Source organism: Drosophila gunungcola, chromosome 3R, assembly GCF_025200985.1.
Source record: "Drosophila gunungcola strain Sukarami chromosome 3R, Dgunungcola_SK_2, whole genome shotgun sequence".
NCBI classification, from domain to species: Eukaryota; Metazoa; Arthropoda; class Insecta; order Diptera; family Drosophilidae; genus Drosophila; species Drosophila gunungcola.
In genome coordinates this window covers 29,291,386-29,315,765 of record NC_069139.1, presented here as the reverse complement: position 1 = coordinate 29,315,765, position 24,380 = coordinate 29,291,386, and the positions used below count along the sequence as shown (strand labels likewise).

Here is a 24,380-nt window from a genome sequence, read left to right as displayed (position 1 = left end):
TTTATTTGACATTTGCATTCACTTTTTTCCATTCTTCTTTGCTGCGCTTTCAACTTTGTGTGTGCTCATGTGTGGGCAGGCACTAACACAATTACACAAGCGGTCAGCGGGGGGCGGTGGGCGTGGCGGGTCGGGACACGCTCACACTATCAATTAGTGAATTACATGCGAACAACGAGCGGAAAATGCCCGAGCGGGTAAAAAACTGCCGACAAAAATAGAAAAATTGCAAAAATTTGTTGCGCACATCAAAACAAACACAAACACAAGCACAAACACAAACACATGAAGCGCGCACACTTACATGCTCAACATCGCTGGACTGTGTCTGTTATTCCCCTCATTTAATTAACAATAAAAATAGGCTAAAAAGTCTTAAAAAAGCAAAAACTGCATGCGAATTATGCAGGCGCACATGCACACGCACACACACACACACACGCCACGCACACTCACATACATTGCAGTCATGCCATTTGTTAAACATTTTTAACTCGCGCCCCCAAGTAGGCAATGTTTTCCGCACACGCACACATGCGGCGGCGGCGGCATTAAAATTTGATCCGATATAATACATGAATTATGTAAACTATTTTTATTTTTGTTTTGCCTATTTATTGTGCATTTTTTCGCCCCCTCCTGTCACGGTATTGGTGCGAACTGCCCCTCTGAGTGTGCGAGTGTGCGGGTGTGCGAGTGTGCGTTCTGTGGCCTTTGGCATTAGCATTTGGTTAACGTTAACGGGCGACCACTGCAACAATTGCCAGCCCATTTGCCGTTTTAGCGGTTAGCAACAGAAGCGCGTAGCAAATGCGTCGCCGCTCTGCTCGCACACAGCTGCCGTCTCGCTCCGTGTTTATTTTTGATAGTATTATACATTATTCCGGCCATGTATTGGCCTGGGATGCGATCGACCATGTGGTGGGGGTCTATTTATGCACTCGTCCAGTGCATTCGAGTACCTCGCTTTGCTTTGCTTTGCTTTGCTTGTTTTTTGCATTTAATGGCCGCACTTTTTGCACAGCACTCGCCAAATTGTTTTTAAAATGCTAACTTTTTTCTTGGCGCTTTAACTTATTTATATGTGTACGCGGCAAAGTATTTTACTTTGTGCTTTGGTTTACGCTTCAAAGAAACATAAATATGGGAAATGGAAATTATTAATTTTTTACATGTTTTTCCACGGTTGGGAATTAATCAACGTTCGGCGAAAAAACTGCAAATTCAATTAAAAATGTTTATTAATGTTTCAATACTCGGAATATATAGTTTTACGATAACGTCGCTTTGGGGCATGCTATATTATTTATGTGGTGCGAATAAGATTTTAATTTTTTTATTTATTTTATTAGACAATTTGTATATTGAGGGCTATTATAAGGGATCGCATATATAACAACCGACTAGAGACAAAAAAACATACGATAAATTAAGAATTTAGATAATTTTTTGTTTGTATTAAAGTATCTTTCTTCCCAAAAGCTTTAAAAAAATAAGAAATTATTTAGTTCATTTTTAATAATTTCAAATAACTTTTGCTTTTTATTTAAAACCAATAAAACTAATAGACAAATTCAAACTTTGAATAGTTATAAATCTAAAACAAGTGAGGCAGACACAAAGCATTTTATTTAGATAACAGCCAAGACCATTAATTCAATTGATTTAAAAAAAGAATAATTTGATTTTCAAAACTCGTTGATTTTAACAGAATAAAATATGTCAAATCTTGCGTTCCTTGCCTTTTAATAAACCTCAGAAACCTCAAAACATATACTGTTCTTAGCAATCTAATTTTATTAACGTTATAACTATAATGAATATAATCAGTTGTGAATCATTTCTTGGACGACAAAAACCACCCACAGGTACTCCTTCCATCTGGTCAAAACAAATGCGTAAACATCTCTGAAGCCGTCTGCCCTGCACTACAGGTTGGTGCTGCTTAGGTTTACCTAAAACAAAATGCATTTAGAAAGAGGCTCTTGGGAAATGCTAGTTCTCACTTCAACGGACTTTTATTGAATTCGGGTTTGATTTTTTTTTGATTTTTTAATTAATCACTCAACTCTTGTCGAATTCAACCCAAATGTGTTTAAGTGAAAAGTCTTATGGTCTTACCATAGACCTAAAGTAGGTCTTAACGGAGTTCCATCCCAGAGTGGAAGAGTGATCCCAGTGTCGCTGACTGTACCGTTCTTCGAAATCGTAGGAACTGCCCAAAGGAGTGGGCACTGGATGGACCTCCAGGAACTGGCCCCAAAATCCAGGTGGCATAAGAAGCAGCACCTTCAGCACCTGCTGCCAAATAACCACGTTTTCGAGGGTCAGGTCCAGATCTCCGAACAGAGTGGGGGCAAAGATCACGGCCAGATTGGCGACTGTCATGCGGACGGCCGGGCTTTGCGCCACTCTTTGCCAGTGGAGCATCAGGTAGGCCAGTGTGTCCCGGTGAGCCTGCTGCAGCTCCAGCACCACGAGATAGACCGCCATCTCGACCGCCAGGGGATCGACCAGGCGCGTGGCCTCCTCGAAGTCCCTGCGATGGTAAATGGGGATCAGCGGGTGTATCAGCAGCCGCAGGAACTCCTTCACACAGCAGCACAGTGTGTGGATGTCCTTTGTTGCCCAAGTGCGGCGTGGACGTGCCACGCAGCAGCTTCCGGCGCAGCCGCTTGCACTTATCCCGCGTCGAGGACACCCGGTAGAGCCCCTCCTGCTGCAGTCCCCGCGCCTCGATCTCCGTGACACAATGCACAATTAGGGCCGGCACCATGGGCGCCACCCGGGGCGCATAGTCGCTCAGATTGCCGCGCTTCGTGCTCACTTGGGGCTGGGGGATGCAGTTCACCGTCAGCTGGCGACAGCAGGCGATGTGGCAACGGAGCGGACACGCGCGACATCGCAGGCTGGCCATGGCGAACCGGATTCTGGGGGAAGATAAAGGCCAGGAATTGGGCCGACATATGATTAGAGGATGAGAATATTGCTTTGGCTTGGAAGGGCTACATTTAATAGACATTTCTGGAATTCAACTCAAATGTATTTGGGACAACCGGTCAAGGACTGGTTATTATTATTTAAGTCAGAAGGATAGCATTAAAAGTTTGGCCCAGAAGTCTTCTCTTAGTCCGGACAGACCGGATCGGACGACTATATTATATAGCTCCCTTACAAACAATCGGGAAAATAAATGGACATAATTATAGCTTCGCTAACTTTTTGATAACTATTTCATAACTATGTGCCATAAGAACGTTCGAAAAACACAGCTTAAAATCATCATGTCTTCATTGTTGTTTTTATACCCTTACAGAGGCTATTGTAAAATTGGTCAGTAGTTCGTAGCGTACCGGCATGACTTGACTAGTTGATATAGCCATGTCCTTCTGACCGTCCGTTTCTATACCGTTTGCTTACTCAGTTTCACTTATGCAACAAAATATACCATATATCACTATGGACGACAGTACACGTAGTGACGATGCGCACCAAGAGCGTGTGGATAGGAGACTACTATTATATAGCCGCAGAAAAACTGCTGTGATGGTCCGAGTAATACAACAATCGAAAGAGATCGCTAAAGAAATAAGGATTGCCCACCAAGACTTTAGGAAAATTAGAAAAGCGGGTAAAAGTGAAATCCTAAAAATGTTTTTAGGTGGAATTCTTGAGCTTAAGTTGGTAACTCAGTTTTAACTCAGTTTAAATTTATTTTATTTTATTTATCAAAAATACGCGTCGAATGACATTTAATTTGTTTGAAACCGATTCTCCGTTCACTTTTTAAATGTTCCCATTCGGCATGCTAAGATAAAATGCCTGTGTAGGCAAAATACCTGTATGAAGCGGTCCGAATGAGAACAATTAAAAAGTGTATTTGTTTTGACGATGCTTATTCATTTTTCGTCACAAAATTTGATATCAGATATTTTGTATATTGGAGGTGCGAACAATCACTAAACTGCCAAGACATTTAAACTTTGGCTTGTCGAAGCTAGATTCCGTTCTCAATAAACATATACTTTCAGCGTCAAAGGTATATAATCTTTTAAAAATTTGCATACTTTCTTTTTAAATTTTAAAAACTTAAGTATTTAACAAAACGGAGAAAATGATTTCAAAGGTAGAAAAAAAGTTCAATTGTTGAACTAAAACGACTAGAATGGAATACATTTTCCATAACGAGACTCACCAGTGTGCAGATAATTTGTACCCAATGAGACCATAAACTGTATCAAAGTATCGAATGTAAAAAACTGATCAGAATGCCAACTAATGTTTAAAAACTGCCTAAATGGCTACATTTTCTCAATTCATTTTGGAATGCTCACCTTTTTCTGCAGTGCACGCAGTTACCCACGTTGTAGTAGTAGGACTTGACCTTGAAGTTGTGCTCCCTCAGCAAACCCGAATAAGATTGCGAGCAGCTCGGGTAGTAGTCGAGTCCGTCGGTGGACACTCCATCGCTGCCACTGGGATTCATGTCCACGCGGTCCTGAAAGGAGTCCAGTGACTGGGAGCCAAACATGCGGAAGTGCTCGCTGAGATCATCGTAGGAACTGTACTCCCGCAGGAGCCTCCGTTTGTTCTGCATGGCAGGGCGATCGGCAGCGAATAAAATCGGACCCAAGGCGTCGGTGTCTCAGACCCACTAATCGCAAGCTGGCGATTGATTCAGCTGTTCTGGTCAGTTGCCGATTTCCGAAGAGCCGCCACTTCGGACTGAGTCAGCTGCAGAGCTCGTTCCTCCGAATATTTGCTCGAAGTGTTTATTTTGACTTCCGGTTTGTTTGGAATCGGGTGAAAACCGACGATTTATAAATGCTCTGACAGCTCTAGATTGCGATAAAGCTTAGGCAAAGCCTTCTGGGGTAACAAATAAACTGAATGTAATATATTTATTTTTACTATTCCGCTTTCTATCAGTGTAAAGTTGCTGCCAGCTGTTGAAGAACTTCTACTCAAGTATTTTTAAGAACTTTGTGTTTAATAACTGAACTTTTTTTGACAAACAAGTGTATCAGACTAACGTTACTCCGCACTTCCCTAACTTAAAGTCTCAATAAGTTGGTATTGTTTATATGAAAATCTGGTTCAAGTTTCTTCAAAGTCTCAATTAATCTAGTTGTTTTTGTAGCAGCTGACTGCTCGAATTATAAAAGAGCGAGTGTATTTTGGAAAGTTTAAGGTAGCACTTTGGTTTTCTAGGCGTTACATATAAATTAAATATTAAAAAGGTAGTTTAACCATCGCAGTTAAAACATCAACATCTCATGACATTTGCATGCCTTTAAAATAGAGTACACAAACATATACAATCAAAGACCGCTATAAGCCCCGACGCTAAAGAATTTGTTGTCACGCCGTGATTCAATGTCACGAAACAATCCTAAAAACTCCCCAAAACAAAAAGATCGTAAAAAATCAAACAGAAAAAACAATTTGCTAAAGTATCAATGAATTCTAAGCGCCCTGAAAATGGCTCGATGGCGTCGCTAAATGGATGAAAAATTCATGGAAAAACGTTTTGCGGCCACCAGACATGGAATGCAACCAGCAAGAATGTAGTACGAAAAAATGATGCAGTTCATGTGAAGCGAGCACATCAAAAAGCGAAAAAGTTGAATCTACGGGTGCTAAAAAAACACAAAAAATTAGAATTTAGAGACTCAACAGATCGAATGTTTTTTTTTTAGAAAACGGGACTCTGATCTGGATGCTGGTATAATGGGTAATCATTTAACCATTTTTTGATTTGACTTAACTTAACTGGGTTTTTAAAGTAGAGACACTCTGCAAATGGCAAATAATCGAGGCGCTTTTCAATTTAGACTGTGAATTGAAGAGCAGCGGCAGCAAAATTAACGAACAGGGCGGTGAATTTGATTTTTATGCTTTTTGTAGTCGTTTTTTAGGCGTCAGCTGCAGTGACGCCGGTGTGTGTCTGTGTGTGTGTGCCTTTGAGGGTGTGGTTGTGGGTGTAGGTGTGGGTGAGATACTGAGGATGAGCATGGTTGCCACACATTGAATTCGTAGTTATTAATGCGTATTGAAATGCACACATTGACGTGGGTGGGAGTGTCTCTCTCTGCGATTATGTGAGTGTGTAGTATTCATAATTGCACTTGTATGGGTTTCTATCTGTGTCCGACTGTTTTGTTTGTATTCAAAGTCCACAAATACGAGTCACGCATCGCAAAAAGCCCATGCAATCCCCATCCTCACCTACACACTTTTCCCAAAATGCTTTTTTGTACTTTTTCTGTTACGCCCGTGTGACGGTGTGTGTGTGTGTTGAAATACGTGTGTGGTCCTGTGTGTGTGACTGTCCGTTGCGTTGCGTATTCAAAAAACAAAAACAGAACAAAACAGCATAAAAAATGTTTGGACATCCAACAAAACATGCAAAAAAAGAGGGGAGCTGAACTGCGAGTGCTGCACAAAAACGATTGCGAAAAAATGGCATCAAAGCACGTTGACAGTGTTGCCACGTGGTGATAATTAATTTTTCACACACAAAGTTGATCAAAATGTTTTTACTAGCTGCCTTGAAGGTATAGGGAAAAACTTTGTGGCTGACAAGAGCCAATTTTTGAAAACTTTCAAGCAACATCAAGTATCAAAATAAAAATACAAATTTTAAGAAATAAAACAGCCAGCGTATTTTTTCGAATTTTAAAATTGCTAAGTTTAAAAATTCCACAATAAAATGGCTAATAATATAAATTGAAAAAGCACCAGACAACCTGTAGAATACATAAATAATTGCTTTTGAGGGTTTACATAACCATTGTTTACCTTCAACACATAATAAAGCACTATTCATCAAACTATATTCGCTTGTGGAAGCTGCCCGAAGGGTTCAAACTTACGCCTACTGTAATATTGTTAAACTTAATTAATGTGTGTTAGCTGAATTACGTACTTAACAAAGTTCATATGACCTTATTAGTAATTGCAAAAAAATTATTCGTATCATATTGATAACTTATCCAAATGACTTTCTTAAACAGAACTAATATTTGCAAAACAACCTGTTAAAGGATTCCGCCTCAATTGTCGCTTTGTCTAACCCAATTCTAGTTGGCCACTAAAAACAATTATAATAAATTGTATTTTTCAATGGCAACTCTGCAATTTTTTAAGGCTCTCCCCCTCCCTGTCTTTCCTTCGTGCCAGGATACAAAAACCTAAAAAACCAAATCTAAAAGCGAAAACACAAAAGCAAATGCAACAGCAAAGGCAACATCACTAAAGCGATGGGGAAATGGCTGCAAAAAAATTATTGTGTTTTGCGAACGGGGGGTCAAAATGCACAAGGTGCAAGCGAGACGGGGCGATAGAAAGGAAAAAATTTATTTCCTGTGGCAAGAAAAAAAATCGGAAAAAAAGGAGGGGCGGCCGAGAGAAAAAATGCACAGCGAATGGAAATGGAAAAAATGCTGGGAAAAAATGTGCAAACTGCGAGCGAGCGAAAGAGAAATGGAAGGGGGAGGGGGAGGGGGGAGGGGGGGGTGGCAATGGGCAAAGAAGCTGAGGCAAGGTTGCAATGCGAAAAAAAGAACTTAGAAATACCAGGAACGACGGCAGCAGACAAACGTCGACGGCGGCAGAGGTTGGGGGTGGTGGAGAGTAGTGGAGGGCGGTGGAGGGGGTTCAGGGGCGGAGGTGGATGGTCGCTGCTCCAGTGGGTGGTTGAATGTGAGGTGGTTGCTGTTGGCAGTTAAGCCAGCGCGGTGGCTTAGGTCAGGGCGGAGGCTGCTGCCTTTCCTGCTGCTTTTACTGCTGGCCGAGGTGTGCTGCTCGCTCCCCTTTCCCTTTCCCTTCCCCTCCCCCGCCCATCGGTCGGGCCACCCCTTTCTGGCACATTTTTGGGGGTTTCTAGCGCCCCCTGGCGGGCTGATTGAGTGCTAGAAAGCGCAACCACAGAAATGAGGCAACCGCAGAAACAGTTGCCTACTCTTCGGCGCTATCGATTAATCTGCCAATTCACGGTGTTTTAGCTGAAATATCGCCGGGAAAAACAAGCCACAATAATGACTTTTGTTAATTGTTGACCAGTGCCAAATAAAAACAAAAAGTAAAATTAAAAAACACAAACACAGCCTGCAAAGTCAACTGCCTTCTCTATCTCTCTCTCCCTCTCTCTCTCTATCTATCTCCTTTGGCATTTCCCTCTCTTTTGCGCAATAAAAAAAGTGAGTTCGCATCAAAGTCGAACAAAACAAAATGCAAAAAAAGCGGGAGGGGGCGGGTAGAAGGGGGTGGGGCAGACAGGATATTTGGGGCGGCAAAGGCTAACAGCGAAAAAAATTCCAGTGCGTCTGTGTGAGTGTATTGGCATGGCTATGTATGTATGTACGTGTGTGCGTGGGTTTGTCGCCGGCGCAAAATTCCCCTTTATTTTTTTACACAATTTTTTTCCGCGTTTTTTAGAGTCCCCCCCCCCACCCCCTTTCTCCTCTGTGAGTTTGGGTCAATGTTGGCGCTGCTCCTGTTGTTTTTGTTGTTTTTGTTGTTTCTGTTGTTGTTGCTGGCAGGTGGCAGCGCTGCCGGCGTCGCAGCATTTGAATAGCGCCAGCAGAGACGCCGACTGCGACGCTGCCGCCCGCCGCCTATGCAACCAAAAACTTTTTTCTCTGTGTGCGTTGGATATTTTTTCGGTTTTTTTGCTATGTCCTTTTTTGTTGTACTTCTTTTTTTGTTGCCTCGCTTAGTTGTTGGCGCTGCTGCTGCTGCGGCCGCTGCTTTTTTTTCGAAGTTACCGCCTGGCTGTGTGTGTGTGTGTGTGCGAGTGTGTGTCGGCCGGCGGCGGCCTTTAGTAAGAGTAAGCCAGGCCCACACCCACACCACCCACTCGCACCCACACAGACACGGACTCTGCTGCCGCTGCGTTTTGAAGCGCCGCAGTGGTGTTAGTGCGCGTTTTGTCTGTCTGCCTGTCGATGCTGCGTCGCCCGTGCATCTGTGTGTGTGTGCGAGCGTATCTGTGTGCGGTTCGCCCCCCAAAAATATATTGTTTCAGATTTTTTCATCATCGCTTTAGTTGAGTTTTTACATTGGTGACGGATCGTGCTCTCGGCTCCGGCACGCCACGCTCGCTAAGTCCGTTCAGTCTGCTCCGTGTTTTTTCTCCGTGCGCAACATGTTCCTTGAGTCCGTACCGCCGACGATATCAACAAAGGATACGGATACGGACACGGATGCGGATGCGGATGCGGATGCGAATGCGAATGCGGCCACAACTACCAGTGCAACCAGCGAAATAACAACACGACAACACCACGAGAAACGTCTTCGGCGAAACTCCTTCGCTTTCGCCTCCTGCTCGGCGTCGCGGCAGCGTTAAGAAAAAGTATCTCAGCCGCAAGGAAGGCGCCACGAAAAAAATATTGAAAAAAGGCGGACAACCCACCCACACAGCAGTGGGTTTTTTCTTGACTTGGTCTCGGTTTCCGTTTCCGTTCCGGTGGTACGTGTGCGCGCTTTTAGACATTTCCCGGCTTCCCCGTTCGCCAGTGTGTGTTTATTTATTGTTGGCCAAGAAAAAATATCGGGCGAGTGTGTGTGGGTCTGTGGGTGTGTGGGTGTGCTGGTGTATCTTAAGGATACGCGAGTTTCTAACGCAACGCGTCCTTGTCTTGGTCACGTGCAGAGAAACCCAGAAGAAAGTCATCCACAGCTGGCTTTGTTTTGCTTTTGAGCGAGTCCTGCAGTGAGTGTATGTGTGTGTGTGTGTGTGTGCGGGGAGCTGATGGGCTTTACATATAAATAATAAATGTTCTTCGCCGGTCGCCGTGTATGTGTTGGTGAGCCTGCACACCGTATCAGCTGTTTCTTGTGTTCAATATCAAGGTCAAAACAACTCTTGCAACTTGGGCGTGCGTGTAAACAACCGATTTCCGAATCGCACTTTGTGCCAAACTTGGATTTTCACACTAACTTGGGGATCCCAATGGTCCAGATTTTCTTACTCTTTTCTTGTGAATTGTTTATCAGCAAACATCTCTCTATCCATACCGTAAAAAAGCCAAGAAAAGCTTAGATTTGTTACATTAAATAACCGGGGAAATGTGATACAAAATAAGTTGTCGAAAAAGGATATTCAAAAAGTTTCTTCAGAAAATCTGCTACGGAAATCCTCCACTGGTTCTATATAATGTATAAATGACTTTAGGTCCCTAATGCAAAAATTGAACAATTTGAAATTGTACAGATCATTTCTTATGTAGCTACTTGGTTTTGGAAAATGCGGTGTTCAATTCATTTTTGTTAACTTTCAATTCGATTCCGATTTTTTAAAAACACTTTTTAAAAGCCACTGGAAACTGTTGAACCATTATATGTTTTTAGCACACATTTAAGATCACAGCACTCTCTGTTATTAATTTTTTAAAATAAAAACCGATACAAAATAAAGTGAGAATTCTAATCGCCAAAAATTCAAAAATTATTTTTATTTAATATGTATGTTTTTTGTAATTTTTGGATTGTTTTGACATTATAGGCAAATAATAAAAAATGTTATTTAAGTTTTTTTTTTCGGGATCGAATACTAAAGTAACTCCTTAAACTTTGTAAGAGACTTGAAATATAAGGACAACTTTAGATATCTGGCGCGATTAAAATGATTATCAAAAACGCAGCCAATATTTTCATTGAACATTAATAAAAATGCTAGAAGAAAAAATAAACTATTTGTTCAAGCCATACATTTTAAATGGAAAGTTTTCTATCCATCCGAAAAGGATGAAATTCATAACAGTGACTGACATCAAATTTGATTTATAGTGATTTATATGTTTTAAAAATATATTCAAAATTAATTTCATATGCGTCCGTTAGTCGTCAGGTGGCTTATGATATTGGCGAATTTATAGAAAGAGACAGTTATATTTAGGTTTTTTGTGTTTAATATATTTTGAATGAACTAATACAACAAGGCTAATGCAGTCTTATTAATCACAGTAGGAATACAGTATATAATAAATACTTTGGCAAAAAAAAATGCAATCCTTCACAAAACAGTTAATTAAACGGTATACTACCTTTTAAAGAACCTGGATCATTTTGCCTTAAATCAATTTATTTCGAAGATCCCTGGGCTGTCCTCATATTCAAAATAAAATCCTAATTAAAATCATGAAACCCGTTGGCCTGTCAACTCCCTTTTCCTCAAGGGTTCCCAGCTCGATTCCTCGCAATGCCCAAAGCTCGATGACCGAATATTTTTCAACTTGACTTCACCGACTCGAGCCTTGCGTTGATCTGGTCAAGTCATGCCGAAAGTAATTGGGCACCACAGAACACCTGATTTGGAGTCGGAGCTGGTCCAGCAAGACTTTTGGTCCTCGAAACTTGATAGGCTGAGAAGATCGTTGGTCCGCCGCCAGAGTAGAACAGAGCTGTGAGATTTGGGTTATTATTCGCATAGCCAGCCGTTAATCGGGACTTTTGGTAAGCAGCTGTTATTTTACTGCTTTTGCTTTTGGCGAGAAACCTGGTCAGAGCGATCAGTTAATCAAAGACTAGCACGGCGCTAACATCGTTTACGGCAGAACCTCGGGCGTACGCTTCTAATAAGACGAACACATTATTTTTAATTATGAGAAACACACATAATATTAATTGCATATTTTAAGTGATGTGAAATTAATTAATGATTAGTGCAAACAGGCAGACAAAACAAACTCCTATGGCAAAATGTGAAATTAAATATCATTAAAATGCATAAGAAACTGTCCTCCTATGAAAAAGAAACACAAAGAAAAAATGTATCGCATAACATGGCGCAATGCATTTTTCATCAATTGACAAAAAAAAACTGTGAAAAAACGGAAATATTTTTGTGATTCTGAACAAGTTAATACAAAAACCTAAAGAGCGGTGTGAAAAATGCATTAATCAGAATTAAACATAAAAAAACACAGCAACAACAGCAAATTATGAATAATAAAAGAGCGCGCAAAACTTTTTACACATTTTTCAATTAATAGCATCCCCCGCAATCTGTGAGGGAATGCGTCCAGAGAGCCGGGCGAAATATTGCCAAACCGCTAAATGTTAATTAGTTAAAAGCCCAAACTACGCATTAACACAATCGGAAACCCCCAGGTCCCAAACCTAGGCCCAAACAGAACCAAACTCAGTGTAAATGCAAACACAGACAGAGCATCACATTTTCCCCAGTTTTAATTTTTTGCTTTTTTGATTGTGATGTTTTTTTGCATTTTTTGTTTTGCGCCATCATTACATTATGTGCAGTCCCCTTATGTACTTGCCTATGCTGAGTGTTTGTTCAGCCTTCTATATTAAATGGTTGTGTCAAAAAAGTCAATATTTAGCTAACCAATAAAAGAAAAAAGAAATCACACCACCTGACTGGCAGCTGCAGGTACGGGAACAGATTTGTACACTTCTGCGTGGAAGTGAAATTTCATAATCACCATAGATCATTTCGTTAGAAGTTACGGCCACCTTAACACAGTGCGAATCATTTTTCAAGATTGAAATCAATTTAATTAAAAATAAATTACAAAAACTACAAATTTATATGTTTCTGGTATCCAATTCAAGCAGAATTCTCATTTAAATTCAATTCGTATTCCATATTAGCCAGCAGGCATTCCACTGCTCATTGTCATGTCAATTAAATCTCAGAGCACCTTTCAGCTTTTACATTTCAATTCCATAAATAATTAGTAAATATGGCATTAACACTTGCAATTATTGAGCCAAAGGTACACAGTATTCACTGGTATTGGCGTGTCAACAGGAAAACTGTTGACAAATCTATTTTCCCTTCCTTTTTGAATAGGCAAATATCTAACCCACAAAAATCCATTCAAGGTCATTGGTTTAAACACAAATAAACTGCTTGCATTTATTTCTAAACAAACTAATAAAAACAAGATAAAAAAACAGCAACATTGACAGGACAACAAAGCAAACAAACGCTCAACTCATGAATGAATAATTTGTCGCGTTTAGAACCAGAAGGTCTCGAATTGGACCATTTCAATACAACAAAACCCTGGCAGAAAAAATAGCGTTGAGGACTTTCACCTGGAAAATTCCACAGGATGTCTGCGGCATGTCTGCCCCTGAATGACTAGCAATCCACAAAAAAATCAACAAAACGGGGGAGGTAGAAAAAAGCACAGCCAAGCATTTATACAAATATATAGAAAAAATCTAATCGAAGGCAGTCCAAAAAGAGAAATGCATAGAAAATGGAAAAACGGAAACGCGTCACAAAAAGTCGAACACAAGCCGAAAAAGCCAAATTCGTGCGGAAAAAATATTTCTGTCGCGTAAAAAACGTTAAGGGGGAATAAGAAAAAAATGTGCACAGGCGTAGCAATTGAAAATGCAAAATAAAAAGTGAGCTGTGGAAAAAATGGCGTTAGATTTAGGACAACAAAAGCGAAGACAAAAAGTCGCTTTTCCGGCTCGGCGGTGCACCCAGTCGAGACCAAAGCGTTTTTGCGGTCTCGTCTCGCAGGTTTTTAGTTGAGCTTCGTTTTTGTTATTTCCCCTTTATTTAATATTGGCTCTAGCAGTTGTGGCAGAATGTCAACAAAGCGCTAACACAGCTTCAACAAATTTATTCTATTTTGCAAATTGTTCCGCTCGCATTCATTAGATGCTAGATTGAGAGAAATCTCGGGATTATTTTCTAGCCCCAGGAAAAACATTGTATGCAAGCTAGGATTTGGTAACTATTACCAAAACTGTCTTAGACCATGACTAAAATCCTTGCATTTTAGTTAGAGATCAACTTTATCATCTTCGCAAATAAAGGCTTACGTTTGATCAATAAGCATAATGCTTTTGGCTCCGAATAACTCACAAAAATGTGGGTGCCTAAACTAAATCTCCACTTCAAATATCCTTCACGCCGCATTTTTAAGTGTATAAATATAAATTTAAATACTGGTTTACAACAACAAATAAAGTTCTCCCTTGAAACTGTAGAAATAGACTCAAAAATACTAAAGTGACAGTGAAAACTTGAAAGATACCCTGCAAATTCTCGTCGGAAAATAATCGTTCTTGGACCAGTGAAATCAAATTAAACCAAAATAGATTTAATCAGCAGCCAAATGGAAGGCCGTCTAATCGAGTATCGGCCGATAGGCGGTGGCCTCGACTACCATCACAACTCGCCGCTGATCGGGGAGATTCCGCCCGCTGGTGGAGACTATTCCCATGCCGTTCATCGGTCCATAGACCACCTGCGGAACAGCCTCAACGAGCGGGTGGCCCTGGGCCCACTGAGTGTCTTCTCAAACACGGCCGACCTGAGGAACTCCGTTCTCAGCTACAGCCAGCAACCCCACCAGCAATCGCACCCACCGCAGCAGCAGCAGCAACAGCAGCAGCAGCAGCAACATCAGCAGCAGCACCACCAGTACCAGTTGGTGCCGGAGCCCAAGCCGAGTATCACCAACCTGGAGAGCAGTGTGGCTACTTCGGGGGTCAGTGGAGCGGTTACCAGCAGCCAGAAGCACGTGAACGATGCGGTGGTCAGCAGCAGCAGTGGGAGCAGCTCCGCCACGGGAACCGCACCCACTGGATCCACCAGGGGCCGCAAGTCGCGCATCTACCCCAATCCCAACCAGCACATCATTGTGACGAGCAACAGTGTGGACAACGGCGGCATCCGGATGCAGAATGCGACGCTGAACGAAAGGAATCCCCAGAATTCATCCTCGGGAACGCCTACTGTGGGTGGCGTGACCACGGCAGCGGGATCGGGGAACGGCATCTCGTCCTCCACCAGTTCGCCGCATCACATAACCCAGTTGGACGTAAAGGACACCAAGGTGATGGGGAACTTTTCAACAAAGTTATTTAACAGTTTTCATTTGGTTAAAGGGGTCAAAAAACACTTTTATTTTACCTATTACGTTTTCAAAAAAACAAAGAAACTTTAAATACATTATTTATGTGTTGGCTTTAATGGTGCAAATTAGTGCTAAATTGGCTATTAAGAAATAAGCTCTGAGTAAATAGTGCAGTATATATATCATAAAGAGGTCGTCAATTGTTCATGTTGCCCTTTGGCTTATTACTCATACGTCCTGTTGCATTTTCCCATATATATATTTTTTTATACAGGTGGCTTAAACTTAGTATTTTTTGTATTCCGTGACCTTTTACAACCTTACGTCCAATCACTGCCACAATTTTTCTCTTTACTTTACTTGGGATTAAGAAATAAAACAATGTACGTCGCTACACCGAAAAAAAAATCGATACAATTGCCAACTAGATGTCAATGTGATCCTATTGAGTGGTTAAAAGTCTCTAATAAGAATATCATCAGATTGAGATCTACATTAGTGCCATTATCGATTCCCAAATTTTTAGAATTTCTATCAATTTTGGGGTCAAATCGTTCATGCACCAATAGATTATGGTATCATAAAACTTTATATATTATACTTTTAATATAAATTTGTGTAGATATGTATAAGCGCTGACGGCATATTTACACAATTGTTTCTATAAATAAAATCATATGCAAATCATTTGAATTGAATTCAAGCATTTTAACAATTGGAAAAATTTAGACTAATAAGTCTATCTCACTAAACTAAAGTTATTTACATGTTTACATAATTTTGTTTTTTAAACATTTATTATGATAGAGTAATGGAATATATGAATATAGTATAGGTTATACGGAAAATATATGAAAAAATGATAACATCGTTAATTTTCAATCCAATTTAATAAACTGCCGTATTTTGTTATTTAAGAATTACGATCTGAATTTTATTAACTGTACCGTATATCTGGCAAAGGAACGAAAGAAAAATTCACAGGAAAATCTTCGTAGGTTCACTACTTTATGGGCATAGAAATCGCAATATAGTTGTTGAGAAGAATACTTCAATTTTGGAATAGCAATAAACTTAAGCTTGCTGAAGTTAAAAAGTGTATTTATTTGGTAGATTTATTATTAATTAATTTTTCGTCACAAAATTTGTCATCAGATATTTAAAAAAATTATTTACAAAATTTGATATCAGATATTTATAGCCAAGCAGCTATTCCAAAAGTAAAATATTTTTTAAGCAACAAGATTTCGATTTTATGATTTTATGTTTTACAAGCAGATATATGAAAACCGTTGTCGGATTTTAATAAAAATAAAGCCGTAGTTCTAAAACAATAAACCATTAATATGTATCGCAGAATATTCAAATCAATTAATTATTCATATATTTTTAATTCATATATTTTCCGTATTGTTTCCATAGGAGCTGTATAATATAACCGTCAGATCTGGCTCGTTTTAACTACTAATTACAGTTTAAAACTGATAGATGTAGACTGCGTAGAGATGAGTGGACAAACAGGCTCTCATAGTGATTCTGAATGTTGGGAATGTGTCCTCTTATTTAAATTATAATACCATTTGTAGGGATATAAAAATAAACGAGAAAGTTGTCTGGCTCCCAATAGAACATTCAATTTTTCATAACTTCGTTGTTTTAAAGATATTGCCTAGATCTTGTTCACTTCTTTGCAAAGTATCTGATTAGGTTTAGAATAGGTTTAAATTTAATCTTTAACATATAATTCATATATTATAGATATTCAATGAAAATGTTTTTTCTTTAACCTGAAACCATTTCTTTTACATTTTCCTCACCAAATTAATGGTGCATACTTTTAGGAGGAAATTCTTGCCATGGCAGCGATTACTTTTGCTTAATAACTTTCGAAAAGATTAATTCCTAAATTTGTGGAAGGGCTACATACGTTTTTAATAATTTACAAAATAATAAAAAAAGAATAAAAATTAAATAATTTCTTATGTTAAGGCAGCGTGACTAGCTTTTGAGAATCCCTTTTAATGACTTATATCACTTGTCTGTAAGTTTATTCAAGTTTTGCTTTATTTAGTTTAGAAGTTAAAGAGACTTGCCGCTAGATAAGCTAGTTTTTCAAAAAGTCGTAAAAAAAACTTTTTTTGTAACAACACATGGAAAATTATTCCAGAATTCTAAATGAAGTCCTACAATTTTTTTTTAACCGACAAACAGACACTGAAAAAAATTTTTTTTAATAACTTTTGAACGGAGCATCTGATCCAGGCAAATTAGGTGAAAAAATATTAACTGTGCTAAAAAGTTGGACTCTTTTACCAACCAATGCTCAAAAACTGTACTTAAAAAAATGTTTAGCTTTCTCCTGAACCGATATCTTTCGATTCGTTTATTACTCACAAAATTTTACACTTCTCTCTTTAAATTTTCCCTTGATTTTAATTGTTCGAACCATTTTTTCTCTTCTTCCCACAATCGAACTCACACTGCTAGATCGATAGCTGCGCTGGCTTGAACAATAGGCGAAACTCGAATTTCAAACATCGAATCAAGCGATTATCGGTATCACAGTAACCCAGGCTTAAGTGAATTGATTCTGTTTAGTGTCAAATTCCATTTTTAACAAATCTTGGTTTTTTTTTCACCCATTTAGGAATTAGTTGATTCCAAAAAATCGATATTATGAGTAGTGACATATTTAGCCACACTTACAAAGTTTACACTCAGAGAGTTTTTTTTCAAACTATACTGGCCGCTGCAGTTTCTCAACCCGGTTATGTTAAATTATTAAAATTTTATGTCAATTTTACATAAACAAGGGCATTTTGTTTTTTTGAAGTGATTGCATTCTATGTCAAATATAAAATTTTAAAAAATCTCTCCACTGTTTTGGGTATGAGGTTACTTAGCCAAATAGTTGCACTATAGCAAAAATTTCATAGGCTTAGGCAGTAAATTTCAGTTCGGCCGTTATTTAGAGTCAAAGAACCTGTAAAGTCGTACTATTTGGGTCTATAAGATCAATTTTCTTGAAAACTGAAGGTGATGGGGAAATTCCAAGAATGAGGTCTTGCTCAGCACATCGAGATTTATTAGGCCTATATATTCGCACCAATATACTATTTCCTCGACCTCGATTTGTTTCACAGTGTTCTTTAAGTTAGCTTTCTAAAGAAACTCTTAATAATTTTAATTTAAAGAATACAAAATACACTTTAAGCTCGTTTCATATAACATACAAATAAGTTTTATATATAAACAACAACAAACGTGAATTATTCAAATCATTTTTTAAGACCATAACAAATTGAAAAACTGAGCTGGGATATCCATTATAAGGTACTAAAATGGCACTAAAAACTGTTCTCATTCGATAACAAATTTAAATACGTACATATAATGACAATTCTTAACAATTCCAGCAGCAGCCAGGCAGAATTTTATTCCTTACGCCCTTCTTAAATGCCTCCTTGCCTTCACAGATCTTCAGCTCGAAGGCGGACCTGCAGCTGCACACGCAGATCCATATGCGGGAGGCGAAGCCGTACAAGTGCACCCAGTGCTCGAAGGCCTTCGCCAACTCGTCGTATCTGTCGCAGCACACGCGGATCCACCTGGGCATCAAGCCGTACCGCTGCGAGATCTGCCAGCGGAAGTTCACGCAGCTCTCGCACCTGCAGCAGCACATCCGGACGCACACGGGCGACAAGCCGTACAAGTGCCGGCATCCCGGCTGCCAGAAGGCCTTCTCGCAGCTCTCCAACCTGCAGTCGCACTCGCGGTGCCACCAGACGGACAAGCCGTTCAAGTGCAACTCCTGCTACAAGTGCTTCTCGGACGAGCCCTCGCTGCTGGAGCACATCCCGAAGCACAAGGAGTCGAAGCACCTGAAGACGCACATCTGCCAGTACTGCGGCAAGTCCTACACGCAGGAGACCTACCTGACCAAGCACATGCAGAAGCACGCGGAGCGGACGGACAAGCGGCCGCCGATTGCGCCGGGCAGTGCGGCGGCCCTTGCGGCGGCCGCCGCCGCAGCTGCCGGCGGAGCGGGCATCCCGGCCAACGGTCCGCCGCCCACCAACCCCAATCCCCCCCAGCACCAGCGCAACAGCCTGGGCCTGCCACCCGTCTCGATTGCCCCCAGCGACAATGGCTACTGGCCGAAGGTGAGTCCGGACTCGGCCGCCGCAGCCAACGCCATGGAGGTGATGCACCAGCAGCAGCAGCAGCAGCAGCAGCAACAGCAGCAGCAACAGCAACAACAGCAGCAGCAGCAACAGCAACAACAGCAGCAGCAGGCGCACCACCACCACACGCAGCACGGAGTCCCGCCTCAGCAACATGTCCCGCCCCAGCAGCAGCAGCAGCAACAGCAGCAGCAGCAGCACCACCATCCGCAGCAGCAGCCGCCCCCGCAGCACAGCATGGAGGCCCACTACGCACAGCCGACGGCGCCCAATGGCGCCCAGAGCAACGGGCACGGACCGGAGTTGCAGCCCCACCACCGCATGCCCGATCCCGTGCGGGAGGATATAGGTATGTGATCACCAGCGTGTATACTACTACATCTGCATGCTGATTTTAAATTCATTTCATATAATCTGTGGTACTTCAGAAAAACTGCAGAACGTTGAATTTTGCCTAGCTTGTTGAGTGTACTTTTGCAACATTTATTTTAATTTTGTTTGAATTGTGTTTTTAGGCAGCACCCCAGAGTCATCGGGACTTCCAACAAATAGTTGCATAACAGTGTATTTACAAACCACTGATGTCCCTGATTTTCAAAATTTTTTATAATAAACAAAGGTTTATCAAACTATTTTTATAAAATTATTATATATTTTATGAACAATGCCACAGTAGCTAAAATATTTTCTTTGTAATGCTTAATAAGTTTTTAGACGTAGAAAAAATTCAGTTTTATTTTTCCAAATTTAAAAAGAGTTCCTTAAAGGAGGTTGGGATCGCATTGAAAGAAATGACAAGTTAATTATTTTTCATGAATAAAATAAATCACGGATTCTTAATTAGAGGGCTTAAATCAACAAAATTTGACTACTGTTTGTTCATTCATGATTTACAGTCAATCTTACGTCATGTCGTGTTGATACCACAATAATTTCTTTCGGAAAATTCATTTGATAAAACAATTATGAATGCAAAGCTGAATGAAAAAATACTATATTCAAAGATTCGTTCTAAATTCCGATTAAAAACTTTTGCTCATTGCCGAGCATCTGCTGCTAGGACCGATAATTGTAGAACATTTCAATTTGTCTCCCAGTGCCTAAGTGCGTTAGCTTTTTTTGTTGATTTTAGGTAGGGCTTAAGACTTGGTTACGCTCGTTAAAAACACGTGGTAAACTAAAATTTGTGTACTCAATTAAAATATATTTCGCTTTGATTTTCATCCATTGCGCTTTTCAGTTATTAATAAATATATAAATATTAAACCTTTTTAAAATTTTTATTTGACTAGTTTGGCAATTAATTTAAATATATGAAAATTTTGCTTTAGTTTAAGCCACATTTTACTTAAATGCATTTAAATGAAATCGGAACTATTTTTTGCACATTAGTTAAATTATTGTTATGTTAAATCATGCTATTTAGTATGCATTGTATTTAATATTATGATTTGATATATATTTTTACATTGAATATAAAACTTTGAATTCCACATTTGGATATTTATTTTAACAGTTTTTAAAATTAATATTGAAAAGCTTTGGAACATACCACATCATGGAGTTGAGGTCTGATGAGAGCAAATAATGTTTTCTTAGAAATACTAATACCAATAAATGGCTTATAAAAGATAACTAGACATAATTATTCATATATCATAACAGACCGTCCACTTGAATATCATTTATTTATTTAACTTTCCTTCAACAGTTTCGACTCCCAGTGTCGTTGGCCCCTATGATGCCGCATCCATAACGAAAACCACCAGCAACTCGGCCTTCACGCCGATAAACTCGATGCCGCCGCACCTGAACTCGCTGAGCCACCACCCGATGGCCCAGCGACCCTATCTCTACGATGCCATCAGCTTCCCGAACAAGAACGTGAACCAGAACAACGCCAACGCGTTCCCCAACCAGCTGATCTCGCTGCACCAGATCCGCAACTACGCCCACCAGCCGGCGGGTCTGATGGCGGGCGAGCACCTGTTGGGCGTGAGCGTGGGTCCTGGGAAGGACAAGGGGTAGCTGGGGGCCTACTTCTAAGTTCATCCGGTTCATCCTTTAGTTCTCCGAGCAGAGACGAGGCGTGCATTCCTGTACAGTATTAATTTGTAGTTAGTCGTAGCGCGTAAAGGGCTTTTGTAACTTTGGTAGATCTTATTTCGATTTAGTTAATCAATAAGTAAACTGTAAATGGCCAACGATACGTACTCTAATTTGACCAACACCGTCCATGCTTTTGTTTACGCAATGTCTTGAAATACGAACACAAGGAACACGATAAGCTGACCCTGCGTTCTAAAAGTATACAAACTCTGTCCAGCAAACGTTTCCCCATCAAGTACTTGGTTTTCCTAGACCTCGTCTATTGTCCCCTGTAAATATAGTTGAAAATTAATTTATTTTCGATGCACAAACGGATCTCGCAGTCTTGAATCAATGGCAGAAGTCAATAGCTGCAAACTAAGCCGACACTTGTACATATATATACATCAACCTAAAGGAACTTACCGGCAAACGTTATTTACATTTAAATACACAAATCATCTTAAATATATTTGCTTAGGTGTATCGTATTAAATACAGATATTTCTGAGAGAATCTTCTTGTGAAACAAAACACAGAGAGCGAAAAAATTTAAGTAATCAAATGTGTTTACAACTATAGATGAAACTATGCGATAGATGAAAACTATTTTGAAAGAACCTTTTCTAAGTATATGTTGGCAGTTGCAGAAACAGAAACAGAAACAGAAACAGAAACAGAAGGAAGAAGACCTAACCGAACAGAGATGTTGTATTACGTTTTGGAAAGACTGAAGTGATCAAAATTAAAGAAAAAGAAAAGGAAATTAAGAAAAATCGAACATTTTAAAGAGCGTTTTTACCGCAGTTACTAAGCAAACTGAATGTGTCCTAAACAATTTCGTACTAAATGGCAGAAACTAAACCTAAACGTAAATACGAGTATGAAAACATCAAATGTAATGTATTATTAAATAACGTAACCTTAATTTTAATCTTAATCTTAATCTTAATCTAACCTAAATTTAAACTAACCCATAGCTAGTGTTTAACTCCAGAATGCAATCTCAATGTAAAGACAAGCCCGAAATGGAACACAAAACAAAATACCTACAGTTAAGTGAATAGCAAAATGAACTCTGAACCACACACACACGCATTAAATAGAAACATTTGGGGAATTCAGATAGCTGAGCTAAATGATTATTTGTTTTACCGTCTAACGATTACAGATGAGTACAGTACGATTTCGATGGCTAAGATATGCAATTACAAAGAATAGTTCTCGATTGGATGTCGATTGCCGAACGGCCTGGATACCCGCGGATACATACTAATATAATTGTCAATAGTAGATGTGTGTTCCTCAGTTGATGTAAATTGATTTCCGATTAACCACGAACTCAACCCGTAATAAAGTGAATTAAATGTTTTCCATCGCCTGTGTCTCGGCCATATCAATTTGGATGGCCTTCATGAACGCGCTGTGCTGTTATTTTTTTCCAATTATTTCCCTTAGCTTGTACCGCCCTCGTTGTCTTGGATCATCAAAGATCTTCTCGCCTCCATCCGATCCATGGAACCTTCTAGCGATAACCCAGTGGTTGGTAAGGCAGACGGGTCTCAACTGCACGTGGAACTCCAAGAGCTGCATAAAATTTACCAAGGCCAAGGAACTAAAATACTTCCCATCTGATATACTGCTTTATTATGAGCTTTAGCTTTCATCACTAGCTCATACCGTAGATAAACTTTTAAACTTTTCTTATACTTTTGCGTTTAGGTTGAAAAAAATGTTGAACGAAAATGTTGCTAGTTATACTTTCAGTTGGTGGAAGATGAGCATTTTTATCGAAATATCATCTTCCAAATAAAGCTCATTTATAGGGTTACGTCAAGACGCAAATTTCCACATTTGCGGCTCTGAAAGCCTTGTGGAGATGCCAATGCATTCACAACAAGAGACTGTTTGGTGCGATATGTGAACAGGCGGCATCATTAGACCGTTTTTCTTCAGGTGTCTCCGTAACCGTCGATGGTGACCGCTATCACACAGCCAACAAACTGCGCGGTACGTTCGAAACTCGAAAAATCAGCCGAAAAGGCGATGTCAACTGGCCGCTTCGCCGCTGAGAGGATACCGTCAAGGATAAGTGCAATGCCAACCATCTAGGGTCGATTGACAACCTAAAGCATGTACTGAAAAATTGGGTCGATTGGATGACCTACTGAAAAGCCAAACCTACAGGGCAGCCAAATGAATGAAGTGGTCTTCCAAAAAATTCCGCAATGTATTCAATACATTTTTTTATTTTTAATATTTACACGATGTATTTATTTTAAAATGCTACTTTCTCGTGGGTCACAGGGAGGATATCGATACATATTTATTTAATTTTTTTTCAACTCTTTATGTCGTACAATAGGCCCCATAGGCCTTGATTATAACCTGTTAAAAATGCCGAGACAAGTAAACATGATTAAAAACTTTGAAATAAATTAAAAATTGTATCGGGTATGTCAGCATTATTCTAAAAACGGCAATAAATTGGCAACACACATAGGTTAATTAATAGGACTTACCTACTACTTTTGGACTTCGAGGGGCGAAAAGGTCAAGTCGTACGCCTCACTCTGGGCCACCGTATAGAGCCCTGGTTTGGTGGAGGCCACACTTGTGATGACCACTCCCCGGAAGCAGGACAATGGGCGGCCTTGTACTGCGATTTGTGGCCGCGCCGGAAGACATTTACAAGCCATGGAGGAGAAGACGAAGATGTAGCCCCTTTCAGCTCCCACACATCGTAGATGGCCTCGCAGCTAGGTAGCTTTTTCGAGACCACGACAGAACTGAAGTCCGTCATCCTCCGTGTGATCAAAGCCGGAGGAGCAGGTAAGCTATTTGTGTGCCCTTTGGGAGCAGCGGCTGTTTGCAGTCGATTAGGCGACCATCCAGAATGCACCGAGCCGCGTGGATTGGACCGCCGGAGTGTTTGCAGTGGGGCACACACCTGCCCAACGCATACCGAAACTGGTCGCCGTAGCAAATGTTCTCCTCCTCGCCGTTCAGGCCGTTGAGGCAGCTCAGATGGACAACGATTTTTTTCGGAACACTCCCACTCGTCTGGAAGGTGGTGCGCCACACGAAGCTCTCGGCAACAGATGGACTTGGATAGGTCCTGCAGCTTGCAGGGTCTCAGATCCTCGGCCGTGGGAAGCCGGCCAGGCAAATCTCCTCCTTCTCTTCGGAGCCCTTTACCCAGTCGGGAACGTGATTGCACAGCCGGAAAGCAGGCGACGGACACTTGATGGCCACA

General features: G+C 40.4%; 2 protein-coding genes across 13 annotated transcripts in view; one reads left to right on the top strand and one right to left on the bottom strand.

Moving 5' to 3' along the window:
• Positions 1-22,556, top strand: part of LOC128252667 (zinc finger protein rotund) — a 48,395-nt gene extending 25,839 nt beyond the window's left edge. For 3 of the 12 annotated variants that reach the window (XM_052980597.1, XM_052980595.1, XM_052980596.1), the window contains exons 8-9: positions 18,329-19,385; positions 20,748-22,554. In XM_052980597.1, the coding sequence (XP_052836557.1) occupies positions 18,329-19,385; positions 20,748-21,064 (1,374 nt within the window). In that variant the 3' untranslated portion in view covers positions 21,065-22,554. Of the gene's footprint in view, positions 1-9,048; positions 9,719-11,556; positions 11,572-13,961; positions 14,832-18,328; positions 19,386-20,747 lie in introns of those variants that run through there. The other 9 variants (XM_052980604.1, XM_052980603.1, XM_052980601.1 and 6 more) reach the window with 9 other exon arrangements.
• LOC128251708 (GTPase-activating protein RacGAP84C) lies at positions 1,818-8,968 on the bottom strand. The gene is given in 6 exon segments (XM_052978817.1): positions 1,818-1,955; positions 2,122-2,622; positions 2,624-2,930; positions 4,335-4,608; positions 4,611-4,654; positions 8,871-8,968. Coding segments are annotated over 6 exon segments (1,251 nt in total). The 3' UTR covers positions 1,818-1,928.
• Positions 22,557-24,380: the final 1,824 nt, after the last annotated feature.